Raw genomic sequence first — 21,009 nt, forward strand, 5'->3', positions numbered from 1 at the left:
CCTTTTAAAAAATGCATTTCCATGTGTTGACTTGTATAAATCCCTCTGAACACTGCTTGGCAAACTCTCCTGCAAAACTGACCAAAATGGGATGTGATTTGGTGAAGGAGTGGAGGAGGGAAGGATTAGCATTTAGCAAGTGAAGCAAATGTGTGTGTTTGTGTGTGTGTGTGTGTGTGTGTGTGTGTGTGCGTGCGAGTGTTTGGCAGAGGTCAACCTGTCACAATTGGGGCATTACAGCAGACAGGAGGAGCGGCTGAGGAGAGAGAGAATTTGATACTGCAGGGCTGACAGTGTTAAGGGTCTGTTGAATTAGTAATCTGTCTACATGGCAGGAGGATATGCTCAGAGGTGCAGAAGTAACAAGAGGGACTTAAAGGTTAAATCACCTGGTGAATAAAAGACAGAAAGCAGGGCGGGAGAGAGGGGACAGGGTGTCACATCAGGGTTAAGAGGGGGATTAGCATCACAGATGTGAGGGGGAGGAAAACAGAGGTTTGAACATGTGCGTGCTGAACGCTGCAGTCTGCCTGCTTACCCCCATGGCAGCAAATACAATGGCAAAGTTCTCAGCACTGTAGTCCATCACATCCTTGGATTTCTGCACCAGGCCGGCCTGCCGACAGATCTGGGCAGCAATCTGAGAGAAAGAAAAGACACAGGAAGGTTTAAAGAAGGGTCTCAGGACTCAAAACCTCATACTGCTCTGCCTGCTGCTTGAGAATGTACTCCTGCAAAATGGCAGCTTTCTCCTTGTAGATGAAACAGGAAGCAGTCACATTAAACTTCAGGAAAAAAAAAAAAAACAAGTAGTCCACCTCTATTGAAACCTTCTGTTCTCCAGATCAACCTTTCTTTTAGGTTCAAAACTAAACATTTTGTTGTCATGTGTTGTGCGTGCAGCAAAACAGTACTGTTGGTCTTAGAGCTGCAACAATTAGTCGATCGAAAGCAAATTAATCACTAAGTATTTTAATAATAAATTAATTTTTTCAGTCATTTTCCAAGCAAAAATGCCAAACATTCTTTGATTCTAGATTCTTAAGTGATGATTTTTAAATTGAATTTCTGAGGGTTAGTAAGACAAAACAAGCTAATTAAAGATATTGTGGGCTCTGAGAAACAATTTAACATTTTATTTAACTAAACAATTAATCAAGAATATAATCAGCAGATTGATCAATAATAAATAATAATTGTTAATTGCAGCCCTAGTTGGTTCCTGCTCAGGTGTTTATTTTGACAAGATGTGCAATTAAGTGTAGCTTTTTAAAAATATGAAAAAGTTTCTTTTTTATCTAATATTACGCCGATGCTTGACAATTAAATGATTATTCTGAAATAAAGAAAAATCAAAATGGGGAATAAAAAAGAAAAAAATGAAAATTAATTAGCCTGCTGGATTCAATAATTGATTCTGAGCATATGAGGGACCTTATGAAATTGCTTTGTGGGGCTGGATTTGTCCCTCAGGCCAGTAGTTTGATACCACTTGTTTAGAAAAATCAATGTCAGGGTGTGTATAAATATATGTACACATAAAACCTTGTAACATAAAAACAACCAATTTCGCTCACTGAAACAAATACATAAAGCCGAGAGCACAGTCTCCGTGAATTTGTGGACTGAAAGAGGAATTTCACGCTTATCACTTAATGTAATGGCCAGTGTGTTCATCTGGCCTGACCTCTCCATGCACCCTGAGACGAGGCACCTGGCCCATAGAGGAAACCGCCACATGAATGACCTCTGTGACATGTGCTTAATGAAACAGCAAGCCAAGTTTTCACACCATCCCAATGGCACGACAAGTGGGTCATCACTGAGCGAACTGCACATGCCGTGTTTGTTTGGCTGATTCTACTGTGGGACCCTTTTGATCATGCATTTTCAAAGTGCAGATGGGATTGAGGATGACAGTTGTATTTATGCTCATAATACAATAACTGACTGAAGAAACTGATGCTATGACAGCTTAGTTATTTTTCACTTAATACCGATTAAAGTTAGGTTCAGTCATTGCGAGACAGGATTTTTTTTATTCCACAAATGGATGTCAGCAAGGAACGAGCAGTCAAAGTTATTTGTGCACTGATTTGCAGCAAAAAAAACAAGGGAGAAAAAGAAAAGAATATAGGTGAGAGAATGGATTGGGATACGTAGGTCTGTTGCGGGTGTTTCGACTCCTCCCCTCACACCGTGTCTTGCGCTCTCATTGGCTGTAGCTCATCACCACCCTCACTGCCAGTTACAACACTTTTCACACTACAAGTCTAGATATTTAGCCTGCTTGATATCTTTCGGGCGCCTGCGATGCATCGAAGAGTCACTCAGATTGCGTCTTTGAACAGTTCACACATAGCGATCGAGTGCCAATTTGTGAGCACCGAGTGAACACTGATTTGCCTCAGATCTGGGGCTTTTGTCTCCGAAAACTGTCAGCAAGTGGAAAATCAGGGCTACAGTCGTATAGTGTGAACTTGGCATTAGCTGCTAAATGGTCAATCATGATCAGTGGCTAGTTGTTAACTATGTTTGCTTGAAAACAGGTGCCTGATCCTGCAGGAATCGAGGTTAATGTGAGGTTGCGGGCTGGAAAACAAACAATGAGCGAAAAAAATGGAAAAACATTCAGAGCTGAGGGCAATGACCGGGTTGGGTGATAATTCTGTGGTTTTGTCACTAGGGGCAACCCCTTTCACATTACACATAGTTATTTGATCCAGTATTATTATAAAACATATTGATTAAAGCAGCTTTAATCTGCCATTCATTCACATGACCTTTCTACTGCCACCATGAGGTTGGTTTTTAGTGACCTGTCTCGACAACTACTACGTGGATTGGCACAGAATTTGGTACAAACAGTTATGTTTTCCACAGGATGAACTGACTTCATCATCTAACACCATCATGAAATCAACATTTTAATTTGTTTAAGACCAAATAGCTGGTAATGATGACGTTCCCATAAACTTCAGCTGTATTTTGTGTTTTGTGTGGATTTGTATGTTAGCAAATGTAAGAATGCTAACTATCAGCATGTTAGCAATGTTATTGTGAGTGTGTTAGCATGCTGATGTTAGTATTTAGCTCAAAGTTGTTGCACCTTACAGAGCTGCAAGCATGGCTGTACTCTTCTTCTGTATCATTTGAATTTCTCTGGAGCTTCTGGAAATATTTCAGTCTTCCCTATATTTGATTTTTTTTCATACAGTAGTAAGAATATTAACAAAAAAACATGGGAGCTATTTAATGTTAAGGTTAAGAAACTTGAATAAGTCTGCTGTGTAACAGCACTGACAATTGCTAACACTACAGTCTCCTTTGCTCTGAAACTAAAATGTAACTGACTTAACTCAAAAAACTAACTACAAGAAACTATTTTTGACATTTTGCAATTTCAATAGAGTTGTGTTTGAATAGTACTGCCGCAGGGCCAGTTCCACTAACATGGAGGGTGAAAGAATTCCCTTAAAGAAAAGTGTAATAGAAATCATCCTTCACGGTTTTGACTGTTGATTTTAAAAATGGCCACATTGAGACCCCCAGTCAAAAATACTAATTTAATTTAATTATTCATTAGTTATTCAGGATTCTTCATAGCTTTTTTATGAATTGCTCCCACCTAAACAGAAACTTTGAGTGAGATCATTTTTACATCTCTGAATTTGAATATAGTCTTATTCTCTGTGTCAAGATGATTTGTTTTTGGCAGTAACAACAACAGTCACCACAGAATCAGACCCAGACAACCAGTGGATTCTACAGGGCCTCAAAAAGCTTTGAGGACAAAAGAGTTGTCCCAGGTGTTTCAAACCAGCCAAATCAAGATCCATGGAGCTGAGAAAAGGGAAGGCCATCCCAACCATCACAGAGAAGCCAGTCACAAGCTTAGGCAAGATTTTTGACAGCTCTCTGAGGGACATGGCATCCATCCAGTCGACCTGCACCGAGTTGGATAGCTGTTTGAAATCCAAGGACAAGTCTGGCCTACCTGGGAAGGTCAAAGCCTGGGTGTATCAGTACAGCATTCTTCTTGTGGCCCCTGCTTGTCTATGCAGTTCCGATCTCTCCGACCATAGTCGACACCTTTCAGAGGAGGGTCAGCAACCACCTCAGTAGACAGCTGGGGCTGCCAAAGAGCCTGAGCTGCATCGCACTCTACAGACACCACAATAAACTGCAATTGCCCTTCAAATCCTTGGAGGAGGAATTCAAGGTAACAAGAGCTACAGAAGTGGTACAGTACAGGGATTCAAGTGGTGGTCCAAAGGTGGCAAAAGCAGGGATCCAAGTGAGGATTGGCAGGAAGTGGAAGGCAGAGAAAGCTGTTCGGAAAGCAAAAGCAAGGCTGCATCACAGGAGGCTGGTGGGAGTGGTCACACGAGGCCAAGCTGGGCTAGGATCCTTTCCAACTCCCCAAATGAACACCATCAGAGGGAAAGAAAGGCATCGTCTGGTTCAGGAGGAGGTGAGAGCAGCAGCGGAGGAGACGAGACCCTATAAGTTGGTGGCAACGAAGCAACAGAGAGCTTGGACAAGATGAGAGAATGCAGTTGAGAGAAAGATGACCTAGGCTGAGCTTTGGAAATCGAGCCACACAACATAAGATTTCTCATCCAGGCAGTGAACGATGTGCTTCCAAGCCCATCAAATATGCACACATGGGGGAAAGCAGAGTCACCAGTGTGCCCACTGAGCTCCAAGTGAGGAACCCTACAGCACATCCTCAGCTGCTGTACAATGGCACTTAGAGAAAGACGGTACCGATGGAGACCATTGCTGAAGCCATCAGCGTGGGAGTTGAGTGGACGAAGTGGTCCTCCAAGCAGGCCATCACCTTTGTCAGAGCTGAGGAGCAGCCAAAAACTGCCAAAAGAACATCTGCAGGCATCCTGACCTCTGCAAGGGACTGGAGGTGTTGGTGGACCTTACACAGTAGCTGAAGTTCCCCAACCACATTGCAGCCAGCACCCTGTGACGCGACATTGTCCTTGTGTCTGAGTCCACCAAGCAAGCTGTGCTGCTGGAGCTAACAGTCCCATGGGAAGATCGCTTGGAAGAGGCCTTTGAAAAGAAGCTCTCCAAGGACGCAGGACTGGTAAGAAACTGTCAGCAGGCCAGATGTGAGCGAGGTGTGTCCCAGTGGAGGTTGGATGCAGGGGATTCGCAGCCCATTCTTTTGCCAGAACCTTCAGTCATTTGGGAATCAAGGTAGACATGAAGAGGACAGCCATCCACAGTACCACTGATGTGGCAGAGAGGGCTTCAAGATGGCTGTGGCTCAAAAGAGGAGAGCCATGGAGTCATAAGTAGCTAGCCATCTGGACACAAGCTTGGGTCTGATCAGCCCAGCTGGGTGACCTGGAGGAGGGTGTATGATGTTGAAAGATCCAAAACACTCAATGATTCCAGGAACATCACTGAAGATGTGTCCAGAGGCATCAGTAGATGTATGCACACAGAAATATGGTTTTTATGGATATTAAAACATCTCCCAAAAAAGAAGTACAACACTGTTAGCAACAGCATTAAATTTTGTCCCTGAGCACTAACATGTAAAGGACTGTAGGACTGAAGAGAAGAATGCAGGGGTCAACATTGATTGTAAATTCTTTTTTTTAGCTGAAGAGCATCAAGAACTGCCAATGGCCTGTCACTCAAGAAACCTCCATTATGCTGAAGTGCTTCTGCAGATTGAATCAATCAATACTGTTTCACCATACACAGTGGAATTTTCTTTGTGGCCATTTTTTATTTCATTTTATTTTTTTTGCCTTGGGACAATTTCCAAAGCCGTCCTACCTAAGCTAGCGTATTGTGACAAAAACCTCCATCTAGCTAGAAATAACAGCTCATTCTCCTATGTTTAGTATGACCTGATCTAGTTAGTTCAATTTCCACTCCGCCACAATAAAGCTGTGTGTGCTGCACAGCCATCTGTCACATAGATTTAAACAGACACTGGAGCAAAAGCCAGTGCTCAGTGAATGCTATACAAGCCCAGTGAGTTTGGTTAAAGTTTTGCTTTCTTTATGCGTGAAGTACCAGTTCCATAAGCAGACATGAAATGCAGAGGGATTTTTTGATTTTAACATTTCTCTCATTTACATGTGTGTGAGTCATGCATTAACGATGACCACGGCACTTAATGATCTTCTGTCACATGTTTTACTTCACCTCAACTGCTTTTATACAGCATATGATAGATATTCAGGTATGAGGGACACTTATGTATGTGTGTCTAACATTTATGTAGAACAAGTGACTCATGAAATTCCATTGTGAGGCTGAAAAAAAATCCTTGAAAGGAAGCAGAACTTAAACTGTTGTCATGTGACACTGAACTGACACACACATGAATGACCTGACTCATCAAGGTTAAACATTTCCATCTTCACACCACCACAGACAAACACAAAAATATCTAAACACTTTTGTCTTTAGATTTTGGCATTCCAAGCAGCAAACATTTTTATTATACTCAGAATACAATGTCATTTTTAGCAAGGTTCTTAGTGAGGTTCATGTCCTATAGCTACATAACTTGCCATTATTGCCAATTGGCCATAAGTGAATATACGTATATATCAGGAGAAAAATTAGAAGGATTATATTTAATTTACATTTAGGCAAATTAGTGCATAAAGATATTGTGATTTATTCCAGGAGTTATTTTGTGAAGAAGAACTGCAATTTACTTTTTTGCAGTACATTCTTTGTTTCAACCTGCCCAGTCTACAAATCTAAAGCATGATTTCTTACATGAAGTCTGGAGGCACTTTCTACTTCCCTTTACTGAAAATGCAACATGTTTTATAACTGTATTGCACACTTAGAAGAGTCTGTGAAGAAAGGTCCTTCTCTGCCTCCTCTATGTGATGGATTACTGCTTAGTTGTACAATTTTTGAATAGCACTGTGAAATCAGTTTTAACTGCTGAAATTCAAGCAGAAACATTTCCTTTGATTAAATTCCATTGTAACTGAGCTGGAGGTGTGTTGATGTGGTGGCACTGCATTTGGCTGGTTATCCACAGGAAGACAAAAAATAAAACACACGAAATTCACACAGTGATGCAAGCTACAGCTGAATAGTTTTACCAATCAAATAAATTGAGGCAATCAAGGTTATTGTTTTATTTACCAGCACTATTCAGCACCACTTGTGTATTGAGTTGGAATACCAACTTTTAACCATTAATTTGATTCATTTATTTAAAGAAAAACTACAAAGACATTTTATTTTTGCTGCATTCATTTCTATTTGTTTGGCTTTGGTATTTGGTCATATCTGATACTAATGCCCTTGCATCCAGGAAATGTGCCCCAGGTGCTGGTAATCTGGGTGTAGTGTAACAAAATGTTTTGAACTGTTACTTGTCTGTTTCAGATTAAATAAACTCTGGTTTGGTGGTCTCACCTCGTTGTGGGGAAGCCCAGCAGCAGAAAAAATAGGGATCTTCTGTCCTCTGGCGATACTGTTCATGCCATCGATGGCTGAGATGCCGGTCTGGATCATCTCCTCAGGGTAGATACGGCATTGAGGGTTGATGGGTTGACCTGGGGCACACAGAAACACAGTTTCAGCCTCGTTTGCAGTGCAGCAACACAATACAAAACACAGTAAGAAAAAGCCTCCAGGCACATCTCATTTAGTCTATATCCTATAGCCTATATTTTCCTCATGTTGAGCTGATGGGATATGAGTACAAGGAGTACAGCTATGTTAGACCAATCACTGTAAGGAATCTTTTCAGAAATGAAGGAATTTCAGCTCAATTAATATACAGTGCATAATTATTATTGGCAACTATATGACCAACTTGCTTCCAGCCTTTTGTTAGAAATACCATTTTAGAGACAAAGTGAACAAATTGCTGTGCTCCAAACATAAGCCTAAAGTTCACCCCTGGAGCTCTGGAGCCTTTTTTCATCCTTTATTTGTGAGTAAACAACAAACAAATGCCAATTCACATTCCATGAAGCACTGTTGTAGCTGGCTGTTGTGGTGGGATGTAAGCCAGAGATTAAACAGCCTGATAATAACAGACTAAATTGCCACTTCATTTCACTACATTCATTTAGCCTGACACTGTGTTCATGGTAGCCAATTTCTGCTGGTGGTGGTGAGGAGTTATTTTGTTTTTTCCTAACCAAATCAGTAGCGAGTGACACATCTGTCTTTTTGTAGTAGCACCGTCATGGTGATTGAAGAAATATGTTGATTTAAGAGTAACAAATGCTTGGTTACATTTGGAACCTACATCTGATTGGCTGATTGTTTCTCCAAGTGTCAGACACAAGATCAGACTTATTTGAGTCAGAGAACAAATCAGGGACGGGGCCAGTGACTCAGAGGTCTGGAACCAGTTTAGAGATTCAGGGGTCAATGTGAAATACACCTTCTGTTCTTAAAAAACAGAAAACAAAAATCTTCTTGGCAATTATAAAGGCAAGGAAATGCGGTACCATCATTACAGTCTATGGCAGTGAAAAAAGGAACGGCCTGGCAGTCAACTTCAGAGGTTATGATTAGAAAACTGAGTGGGTGAAGCACAACTGTACTGTGACTATTCCTGAAGTACGTAAATTCAAAATTCTCCATGCTCCAGCATCACATTGGCTTTTCTTGCTTCTCTTGCTTTAGTGGTTTTCTTGCTTCCTGTGGGTTAGTGGTTTAGAGGGGATATTGTGAAAATCTACTCCTCCAATGTGAGACTATTGGAACTATTTTCTTAATACATCGTACCCCAATGGTCTTAATGAGTATTTTGAAGTAAAGCCTTTCTTGTAAACTTTTCCTCCTGAAAGCCATTTTCCAGACCTGTCACTTATTTATCAGATTCAGTAGATTTTTAATGTTTTTTGATTTATTAAATTGCTTTTGAATAGTTTTTATATAAAGTTTATATAAAGTTGACAAATTTCTTTTTTGACAAATTAAATTGAGTTTGCTTATTTATATTTCTATATTTTTTTTGTCCGGGCTAGTGAATTTTGTTCATCTTGCCTTGCTATGTTGTATCTCTCTCAATAAGAATAAGAATAAGAATATGAAGAAGAATAAGAATAAGAATATGAAGAAGAAGAAGAAGAAGAATATGAAGAAGAAGAAGAAGAAGAATATGAAGAAGAAGAAGAAGAAGAAGAAGAAGAAATTTCTTATATTTTGAGGGAACTGTGACAGTCTTTTGTTATTCTTTCAGGCACTGATAACATATTTGATTTCCTACCATGAATTGTACACATGACATCAGCATGATGTAACTAATTTGGTATCTATATATGCACACCTTGCTCCTTGTCATGTTGGTCATTTGCCTGACGAAGACCTGGTAGGGTCGAAATGTTGCCTTTTTCAGTCAAATATATTTTTGGGAGCTAAAATCCAATGTGTGGACATTGAATCTGTTGTCCTGCACCTGGCCTGAATGTAGGAAGGAATCTGAACACAACCTCTAAACTACCTCTTGTTAGTGGTTTATAACGTCTAATGAGAGGATAGCCCATACCCAGGTTTTGATACCGATGCCAAAATTATACTTTCAATAAAATGTTTTGCTTTGTTCTTTTCATCTACAAACCCAAAGTTCTCAAATGTTCAATGTTGTCTAAACACAGGCAGCCATACAAGAACTTTGCCTGAATGAAAACAGTCAAAAATTTAAAATCTGATAAAGAAAAGTAGTGACCAGACATCTGAAGCAAACTTTTACTACTTGACAGTTTTCTATGCTCAGTGTTACAGACACATTTTGTTTTGTACAAAAAATGTCTTGAGGTTTGATTCCCAACCCTTGGGACAAATTACAAGTGAAGAAACACTTGGTCTGTCAGCATTTCTGATTAAGCTGTATCTTTATGAATTGATTTGTAAAGTAACAACTTTTCCCATTTAATGTTTGGTGAATGTGCAAACTTGCACATTTCTATTTTGTATTGAAGAGAGTGCTTCCTTAATGTATCATCTTGTAAAGGGCATCTATTTGTCTAAGTGGTACCCATGATGTCCAGGTAGTCCTCAGCCAGAACACTGGGTCCACGGTCGATGGGTTTGCCGGAGCCGTTGAACACACGCCCTGAAAGAAGAAAGATTTTCTCCTTTCAGCCAAGTAGAAATCAAGTCTGCCATTTGATAAATAACAAACATTTGGTGTATCTGGAAACTGAATTCAAAGATAATCACCAAAAAAACACCAATAAAATGAAATTCATTAGATGACACTTCCACCCACATCTCATTTATTCTCTTCTGTGTCAGACTCTAAACAGATAAGAGTGGCTCTGATGGCTCTACAAGTAACAAGTACAAGTAATTATAAATTCATGGATGTGATTAATGATACTTCAAAAACAAAAGCAGGTTTACTTTCTACTGCTATTCAAATATATGTAACCTTGCGCTGTACTGAGATAATCACACTGATTGAGACATTCAAGAACAGTCAGAAAAAGGGGAGCTCAAAGGCTTGATTCAGTGCCGTTTTGCTTTTACCATTTATTGAGCGGATTAAAAACGTAAGTAAAATAAGCATGTTGAAGGGAAATGCAGTATAACACTTTCAACAGCATTCAACATGCTTTAAAATATTTATATAAAATAAGCTGCACAGAAGATGGACTGTGCAGCTTCTCACTTTATTCTGCAGGGTGTTATCACAGAATGTGAACAAAATATGCAATGTGAAGTTATGTCCATCTTACCCAGCATGTCCTCTGACACTGGGGTACGCAGGATATCACCAGTGAACTCACAGGCTGTCTTCTTGGCATCGATGCCTGATGTTCCCTCAAACACCTGAATGAACAAAACAGGCCAGAGATACATAAAAACATTCTCAGGACAGCTTCTCTGCCAGTAGCCTAGAGATTCATTTTAACCTAGAAAATAATATATAATAAATAACTAAATCTTAAGGTCTAAACTTTATCTATGGTCTTCTCATTAGCGCAGGCAGTCTTGCTTTTAATTTGACAAGTTTACATTATTAATTTGTAATTGACATTGTGGGTGTATGTGATGTGCTGTTGTGTGCAGCTTTGTATTTTGTATGGTGTGTTCTGTGTGTTTTTTTGCTTTGCACTGTTTGTTGTTGTGCTGTCGTATGTTTTCATTGTGGGGGACTGTGGATGCTAATTAGCTTCGAGCTAACTCCGGTGCAGTGCATCTTTAATGTTATAAACTGCACACTGACCCAATCAATAAATAAATACAATTTTAGTGATTAATTGTTTTGTCAGAAAATGAAAAATGCCTGTTAATATTTCTGAACCCAATGTGACATCTTCAAATAATCTTGTCCCAAACAGTCACAATTTCAAAGTTTTCAGCTAACTATCACGTATTACAAAAAAGCTTCAGATTTTCACATTTGAGAAACTAAACCAGTAAATTTTGGCATTTTTCCTTAAAAATGGGGGCTAAAATGGTTATCAATTATCAAAATAGTTGGCATTTAATTTTCTGTTGATCAAATAATCATTGCAGCTCTAAACTGAAGGGAAAGCATTAACTGTGCATGTTGATGAAAACTAGCTGGAGCAGGGAATGCCAGAACTGTCTTTCCAGAAAACACTGGAAAAGGATGAAACTGACAGCAACAAGGCAGTTCCAGGCCTTTGCCATCTCTAACCTGATCTCCTGACAACTGCATTTTATTGTTTGGTTTTTCCAGTTCTTGTTATTAGTATATATGTGTGGTTGGATGCTTTGTTCACTGTGATTCCCCTTTGGTCCACATATCAACATTTTCCAGTTCTTTTTTTCTGCATCAGTTTTAAATAGCAAGAGAGGACTAGTTAAAAGAAGCTGTAGCCAAAGTGTTGTGAAGAGCTACAGGTGGCAGGTTTTGGTGTTTGGTCGCTTTTTTTTATAAATACTTGATATTATTAGTGATGTTTTTGTGATGTACACTTTACCTACAATTACAAGAATTCACAGCCTCCTGCCAGCTACAGTACAGTCCAGCTGCGCCACACTAAATTCCTGTGACAGCCTACATGTCAAGTCTCACGGTTTAACTGAGAGATTCGTGTTCTGACGCCTTTGTTCAACATCTGTGATGTAAATGGTAAATAGACTGCATTTATATAGCACTTTTCTAGTCTACTGACCACTCAAAAGCGCTTTACAACACATGCCAGCATTCATCCATTCACACACACATTCATACACTGATGGCAGAGGCTGCCATGCAAAGTGCCAACCTGCTCATCAGGAGTGATATTGCGCTTTACAATGTTTCTAACGCTCACTCACTCATACACACACGAATTTTATTGATCATACTAATGTTTCAGTCCCTCTGGACCTTCCTTCAAGAGTATTTTAAACAACTCTTACAACAATGATCTTACATAGATAATGCTACACCCATTCTGTGTGCACAGGTGTGGGACAAGTATTCTCTTGTGGGAGTGTCTCCCAATAATTGATAGTGACATATGTACAATCTGTCACACTATAGACCATACATTAGAAAAAGAAAAACAGGAACAAGTGAGACACCATGACACAGGGATCAGTATCTTGTCGAAGGAAACTTTGACACTCGCTGGAGGAGATGGGGATGGAACCACTGACCCTCTGATTAGTGGACCACCAGCTCTACCTCCTAAGCCACAGACACCCCAATGTCAAAATGTCAAATTGCCACATGCTCAAATACATGCAGTGTACACTGTGGTTAGTTCAGTAATAAAATCCTAATGTTTTTTTTGTTTGGTTCTGGTTCTCCCTCTTGTCTTGTACTGCGTCATATGTGTCTTCATGTTAATCACTTATCTTGAAATATCAATAAAAAAGAATTACTGTAGAATTAAATGTACAGTCCAGAGCAACATATAATAAATTAAATTAATGATTTACCTGACTGATGATTTGAGTCATTGTCATTTAGGGGGCTTTTCCTTTCAGTGCATTTAGGTTTCCTGCTTATTGTCTTTCTTTTATTATATCAAGGGATTAAGACAAACTGAAACTAAACTAAATTTAGATTTTATTTTCTTTATCTATTTTTTAAATAAGAAAATAAGTGATACAGAAAACAATGTAAAGCACAAATTCTCAAACACTATATGAACACTCTGGTGTGTTAGGTGCCAGTCAGTCAGCCGTTATGGATTGTTGCTGTTTCTTACCTGGACAACTGCCTTGCTTCCAATCACCTCCAGGACCTGCCCACTCCTCTTGGTGCCATCAGGCAGGGTCAGGTGAACAATCTCAGCATATCTGGGGAACTAGTTCAGAGAGATTCCACAGAGTGACTACAGGTTCCAGAAAACTAAATCTATATGACTAATACAAGAGACATCTGCAAATATAAGGGGTGATTCACACTGGCTCCAGAGGACATTTATTTCACATTTTGTTGAGTCTTTGTTTACAACTCAACTAACTGGTATCTCTGATGTTAACATTGGATCAAATGACAACATAAACAAATAGCAGTAGTATGAGAAATCATGCAGATATACTGTATACAGTTCAATATGAATATAACTTCTAGCAGCCTCACCTTCACATTATCTAGAATCACCAGGGGTCCATTCACACCTGACACAGTAGAGTAAGCTGAAAGAGAGGAGAGTTACATTGTTCATTCAGGCCACAGGACAGTCAAATACCAGAAGCAATACTGACAACTCTGCCATTCCCTTGTGCAGCTGAAAGCCACCAATCAACAAGGGAATAAGTAGACTTCCTTACAGTCAACACTGTTAATAACCACAAGCTGACCTTTCACTGTGAGATTTAAACAGCTTTCATACACTCCCAGCCCCAAATGTCAAAGGCAGGCAAATGTCAGGAAAAAATACATGAAATTCACTTGTTCACGCACAGCGAGTACAATTACTCAGGCATGAGGTTAGCTCTCAGCCTTGCAATAATAGACTATTAAATGATGGTCATCATTGATGAAGGTTAGTTGAAATAGCCTGTGGCCTTCCCCAACATTAAACCATAATAACAGTCACAAGATGTGGTGAAAGAACATAGCAGAACTCAATAAAAACGACACGTCAAATACGTCTCCAAATTCTGAGCACGTTGCCATTTCCCTGAACTTCAGGTGATCTGGATTTCTGTGAGATGAAAACGCAATTAGCTTCCTCCTTTGTGCTTAAAGCTCCCTCATCTCATCACATAATGTAGAATTAGAGAGAGTTTCTTGGTGCGCTGTAGATGTCGAATGGAAATGCTGCCAAACTACTTAACAATGACAGTTAACAACAATTAAATCACCAATCCACATTAAAGTTCACAGCAAACAACTTCTGTTTTATCACTCCTTTAAAAAGCAAAACACATGACAAGTTATATTTGCCACATCTTGATACACTTTGCCAGTTGAGATGCAGCTTAAAGGAGCACACGGTACATTTATAGCTTAAGCTAGTTAGCAACTCCACACAACTCCATCAGAAACACACCCAAAACAATACAAAACAAAAAACCACAATATGATAAACTTTGATAAAAGTTTAAGGAGAAGCACAGAGAGAGACGTCTATCCAAAGGAAGATTTACGACAGGATGCACCCCCAATAGAGAAATACCAAGGATACGGTATGTTTGTCCACCAGACAGAGTTTATTCTTTTTCAGGTCATTCCATGTGAAATCAACAGAGGCCTCTGAACAGACCATCTTGGATTTGCTTTATACTTGATGCAAATAATGTCACTTTATCCAGCAACTAGTGTGTAAAACCTTTGGCTTGTATCTTCTTTCATTTCTGAGATATGGAGGCTTAAAGTAGGCACTATTTTTTCAAAGCTTTCAATTTCGTCACATTGCAATTAGTTAAATTGTAGGACTGGGTTTTGCTGAATTTCCATTTGTAGAAAATATGGCGTGTTTGATACCTTAATTAATATAGTTTGGTTCAAGGTACCAACTTCACATTTTGTGCATTCACTAACTAAAACATGCTCTTTGCATTGGTATGATTGTTTTTATGGTAGACTTTGTCATACAAGGGCAATATGTGCTTGAACATAAAGTACATAAAGTATGAAGCAAATCCAAGACGGTCAGTCAGGAAAATTTTTCTAAAATCTGTTGATTTGATCCGAAATTACCCTGTAAATTGTCTCACACACAACATATCTTGGCAAGGTTCAGCTTGTCAGCAAAATGCTAATGAAACCCTTTAACCAATGGAAGCACAACTGGCAACAGCATCCAAGACAAGACTGTTCAAGAAAGGAATGTTTTTGAATGTGCTTGTGTACACTACAATATACTGAACATAATCCACATAGACTGTACATACACCTAAGTTATCAAAACAATACCATATATACAATAAAAATGATATTTAAAAAAAACAATAAACATGTCCTGTTTTGCATTCCATCACATGCCTCCTTTTAAGCACGAAGCATAACAGACCTTCCTCTCCTCGGCCTAAGATAGCAAACAAACAATATTCATACCAGTGCAGTACATGAGGATACTGTTTATCTGGTATCAGTTGTTGAGTGTAACAGATATGTCTAAACAGCTAATCATAAACATTAATGACGCTCTAAGAGCAATAATAGATATAGAAACAGCTTCTAATGGGTTATTGGTGTAACAACTGGTTGGTGACCAATCAGACAGCGGAGCAAAGGGCCTGGATCCTTTCTCTGAATGAAGCTGTAACGTTCCTTCTGCTGACATGCAAGCAGATTTACATTGCAAGGAATCTACTTGCAAACCTGACCCTCTGCACATCTGCAGACCTGGGGGGTAAAATGCAAAGACATGGGACTGAAGGGGGTGGGGGTGGAGGACTGAAGGTGGCGCCATTGTTTCCACTGGGTTTTCTATCATGGTCTGGTGTTCCTCTTTATGTTCGAACCGTCAATCTCGGGGCTGATATCAAAGGCGTGAGGAAATTAGAGCAGACTGGTGCGAACATAAAGCACTAAAGCTTAGCGGGGTGCATCCACTATGCCACTAATTAGGCAGAGGCCAACAAAATAACCTGTCAATGCGCTACAGTATTGCAGCCATTTCCCACACACACACACCTGCATTTCACCCTCTATTAGCCAGACAGGCTGTGTGTGTGTGTGTGTGTGTGTGTGTGTGTGTGTGTGTGTGTGTTGAGGGTGGAGTGGGAGGTGGTGGGAGGGTGGGGGAAGAGACTGTTGAGAGAGCAAGAGAAAAGATGGCTCAAGTGTGATGATAAAAACCAAGGGCACCACAGATAGAAAAAATAAATAAACCAAATAAAATTAAAAGATTGTATTTTCCCCTCCAAAATAAATTAATTTTATTTTTATTTTATTTTATTATCTAAACAGCCTTTATCTCAGTTCTTGCCTCAGGGTCCAGCTTCTGGTGAATGACTCAAGTTCTCACACACATTTCTCCGATTGTTCTGCAAGACCTTGTTCTGCAGTGGGGGGTGGAGGGTGGGGGGGAGCGGAGGGGGGGTATGCAGTTTATAGATAACCTTTGCTTTTCTCAATCGCCACTGTGAGCCAGGATACAGAGTATTGAGCCAGAGCATGGTTTAATAATTCTGCTAATTCTGTGACAGCCAGCATATAGCTTTACTCAAATGATCTGTACAAATCTGTATCAATAACAATCTGCTTTTAAAAATATCATTACAGTTAAAGAAAATTCCTACCAATCATGTGCCAACTACAACATTGTAACTGCATTAAATTCACTGCAGTTAAGAGTCAGAATGTGAGTGTTGCTTGAACTCTTCATTCCCATGCAACAACAATGACAAAACCTAATGAGTATGTATCTATCTTGCTATTGTGACTGAGAGCTACGATGTGACGTGTTGTTCACATGTGCATGAACAGTGGATGGAACGCAGTCATTTATTTTACAGGTAATGCTGTCCTAATGTATAGATATTATCACAGACACATCTGCATTAGTGTACATGTTGCCATTACATCCATTACATTGTATGCCAACTACAAAGCCAGACAAGTGTCTGGACATATATGTCTGCACAAACTAAATCAATGTTTTGTTGAATAATTCTGAATAAAGTTTTCTTTATTTATTACTTTGTCCACAAAATGAACAGAACATATGTTAAAATGCAGCAAATTGTTCACATGTAAATATAGGCTCACGGGATGTTAAAAATATATTTGTGTAACTCTGTCCGCATCAAAGCAGCTTTTTAACATTCAACTGCCCATGTTCCAACCACTTTCACTGTCTGTTTCACACCCCATTCATTACACTCAATGTCAAGTTAATACAGCAGCTAGGAAAGTTCCAGGTTTTTGTGTCTACTCTGGTCTGTTAGAGAGTGTTAGCAGCTGGCTAGCAGCTGTATTTTGGTATTGGGGTTGTCTACAAATACTGAATTGAGTCTTTTCTATTATTATCATAAGGTTATCACATTCTTACGTGTTCCCTTGTCAAGGTTTTAGCAGTACTAGCCAGTTTTGGCTGCCATCAGGTGCATTTATACCACTAAATCCCAAATACTCTCCGCATCCACTTTTGGGCAGACTCCAATATATCCTGTGTTAATGTAAACTTCACACTCCACTCGGTTGTGTGCTGTAACAATACCACTCAGACTGAAACAAGACTAGGTCAAAACCTAGTAAATGGCTGGACCGACTGTGTATGGTCAGTATGTGAAATTGTGGCTAGTTTGTTACAGGAATAGTCAGTGGTAGTGTCTATAATGTGAATTCCTGCAATTTTACGTAGTGGTCCCAGAGTCAAAAAAAAAAAAAAAAAAAGGGTATAAATGCAGTTGCAAGAACAATACTTCCCAACCATATCCTGGCATGTTTGATTTGAAAGAGAACTTATTTTCATTCTAATTACAACTATTCTAATTATCTGTTAACTCCCCCTGCTCTTTCATCTGTCTGTTTCTATCTGCGGATGTCTCTTGTTTTTCATTCTGCATCAAGTGTTCTGTCAGTGATTATTATTTGGGGTGCTTTGACTGTGTGCTCTTCCTCATGCCTCCTGGTGCAGGGAAAGGTTGGTTTTCTCTCCTAATCTGCAAGCTTGCGGTGTTTTTCCCAGCTTGGATGCAGCCAAAGCTGCGCAAACCACCACTGGAGGTTTCTCATGTGCAGCAGCCCCAGACGCATCACCAGGTGAGTTGCTGACATCATCCCGAGGAGCGACATGATGTTCCCCACCGGGTCAACCGCAAAAACACCTCCACACGCTCCTCCATCAGTCGTGCAATCATGGCGCGGAATCCAGGCGCAGACCGAGGTAGGGAGTCTGCTGGCTTGGCTGAAGGGTGCTCTTAGCATGCAATAAATTTGGAAAGAGCTGCAGTAAGTGGAACCGCTGTACACATCCCCTGAGGACGTAATAGAAAACTGTTCTCGCCAATTAATTTTGAAGTGCAACAGCCAATGCGGAATCTCCAACACTTGGCCAGCCGACCAATGGTGTAACTTCATCACTCAGTTTCCATGTGTAGGGCTGGCTCTGCTATTGCGGTCCAGCCAAAAAGCAGGGGACAATAAAATTTTAATCAACATTAGGTTACTCTAAAACTTAAAATATTAACTATTCAGGTCACCTAATAACAGTAACAGTCCAACAGTAAATGCTGTGTTCAAAAGATGATGAGAGGTCACTGATTGGCACAAATGCTGATCCGTCTTAACAACATAACAGAACAAGATAGAAGTCAGTACCTTAAATAGGATAGGAATTTAGGTGTGTTATACTAAATATACTTTTGTTCTACACAAACATAAATCACACAATGTCGTTCCTGCTTGAGGATCAGACCATGGCTTCAGAACTGCTCCAAGAATTATTAAGGATTATTATCATAATAATGATTGACATCTTTATACTTAAACCTCAGACAGCTCACAATATCCAAACATGCCCTTTGCTAAAAAAATAAAAAAAATAAAAAATAAAAAAACCAACAACAAACATGCTTTTATGAAAATTCCATCAAGTCTTCACAACATTATGGGTTTTTTTGTTGTTTTTTTTATAGCCAGCTCCCCCCACAAATGGCAGATTGGCCATGTTGGCCATGTTTATAAAAGGACTTAATAGCTACACTTAGCCTACAAATTGCCCACAGGTCTCAAAAGAGATACATATGGCTATTTACTAAAGGGTGATAATAATAATGATGTGGGGAAAATTGGGGCTACATAATTATACAGGAACCTCTTAGAAATCCATAAGTCTACTGCATCTTAATGGTAGATATTTAGTAAGTGATGGGAGGAGGTACATGTAATTTTAAGAAATTTGAAGCTACTTTGCTTTCCCCTATTCACTGTGACCATCAAGCTATATGTGAAACCACAACACCAGGACAAACATAAAGCAAGACAGAAAATACAAAATGATTATTTACTCTATGGATGAGGAAATAAAGCATCTACATATTTTGTGATTTAAGTATTTCCCCTTAACCTGCCTCATTTATCTTTTAAGTTGTAGATTTAGAGAATCCTTTTGTCCCTTATTTAGAATAAAATACACCTGTGGCAGCAATGTATTCTACTCTTCTGAGGCTCCTGCTGGTGGAAAAAGTGTGTTGGTATCTCCTCTGCTCAGGAAGGTAGAATCTGCTCTTTGACTCCAAGGTACACCAAAACCAGACACTTACCATTTAGGAATTAGTCAAGATATTCGAACAGTTTCTATACTATATATGGCCAAATGTATGTGGACACCTGAACATTACACCGATATGTGATTAATGAATATTTTTTCATTCCTAAACCATGGGTTGGGCTGAACGATTTGAGGAAAACGTCTAATTTCATTTTTTCTAACCAATGTTTATTAAATTGCCATTATTCTCTTGAAGTTAAACTCTGGCTTGTATAGGTTGTCCACATAGTACTAAACAAACAAATTTATTTCTACATAAAAAAAACAAAGAAGAAAAATGATCTGAATGACTTCCAAGGTTTCATATTCAGAGAAGACAACTGGAAGGTAAACCTAGCTAGAATTCAACACTGAATATAACATTTAGCTAACACTTGGGTAGCAATGTCAAGTATAGACATTAACACAATATCTTAATAAGCTAAAATAATTGTGAACAAATAGCCAGAGAGAGACAGCAACATTGAATTTTGTAGACTGGCCAACTCATGAAATCACCATATATTAGCCACAACTGACTAAATTTGCTGGCTACAGCTGTCTTTATAGTCGGCAAAATTGACAATAGTAGATAGCAATTTAACTTTCTGTAAACTTTCTACAACTCATTAAGACATTCACAATGAAGTTATAAATCTCAACTTTTGCAATACGAAATTTCCAATACACTATCTCAATTTACAACTATTCCAATTTCAGGCTTTCCAGCAGATGTTTGAACCTGTTGGCAGGGATTTGCTCCCATTCAGCCGCAAGAGCATCAATAAGGTCCAACACTGATGTTGGTTGATAAGGTCTGGCTTACAGCTGGTGTACAAATTCATCCCAAAGGTGTTAGATAGGGTTGAGGTCAGGGTTGTGCAGGCCAGTCTCGTTCCTCCACACAAAACTGGGAAAAGCATTTCTTTGGAGCTGGATTTGTGCACAGGGCATTGTCATGTTGTAACTAGAGCTGGACTAATATATCGGCCGAAATCATCTTATCGGAGATATATCAGTATATTTGTATATGTTGGCCAAAAGGCAGCAAATAAATTGCAGTAACGAAATACCTGGGATATGTTTGCTGTATTTCAGACGTACTGATGCAATTGCAAAGTTTGCCCAGCACTGACAAGTTACAGTACAGTCCTATATGTTGATCACAATTCTTTGATTGTGAATTTGTTTACGTTTAGTGTTTTAGAAATAGTTATCAGCTGACACATCATTATTGGATTTTTGAACACTCAAATGTTTATATGAGTTTCGGCTTCAAAAATGCAGCATCCATGAGGGACTGAATGAAATGGGAAACCTCCCACAAACCTCAAAGTTGGAAGCACACAATTATCCAAAATATTGTATGCTGTATCTTCAAAGGGGAGCTCTTAAGATTTTACACATCAGCATGTGTTTC

At 39.3% G+C, this 21,009-nt stretch overlaps 1 protein-coding gene across 1 annotated transcript in view; it reads right to left on the reverse strand.

The window, feature by feature from the left end:
* Nucleotides 1-21,009, reverse strand: part of atp6v1ba (ATPase, H+ transporting, lysosomal, V1 subunit B, member a) — a 47,428-nt gene that overhangs the window by 15,006 nt on the left and 11,413 nt on the right. The window contains exons 2-7 of the mRNA XM_044372552.1: nt 13,523-13,578; nt 13,146-13,244; nt 10,710-10,803; nt 10,007-10,084; nt 7,426-7,565; nt 539-640 (exon numbers count right to left, since the gene is read on the reverse strand). Coding sequence (XP_044228487.1) covers nt 539-640; nt 7,426-7,565; nt 10,007-10,084; nt 10,710-10,803; nt 13,146-13,244; nt 13,523-13,578 — 569 coding nt within the window. The remainder of the gene's footprint in view (nt 1-538; nt 641-7,425; nt 7,566-10,006; nt 10,085-10,709; nt 10,804-13,145; nt 13,245-13,522; nt 13,579-21,009) is intronic.

The sequence above is a fragment of the Thunnus albacares genome, chromosome 14 (genome assembly GCF_914725855.1).
Source record: "Thunnus albacares chromosome 14, fThuAlb1.1, whole genome shotgun sequence".
Taxonomy (NCBI): Eukaryota; Metazoa; Chordata; class Actinopteri; order Scombriformes; family Scombridae; genus Thunnus; species Thunnus albacares.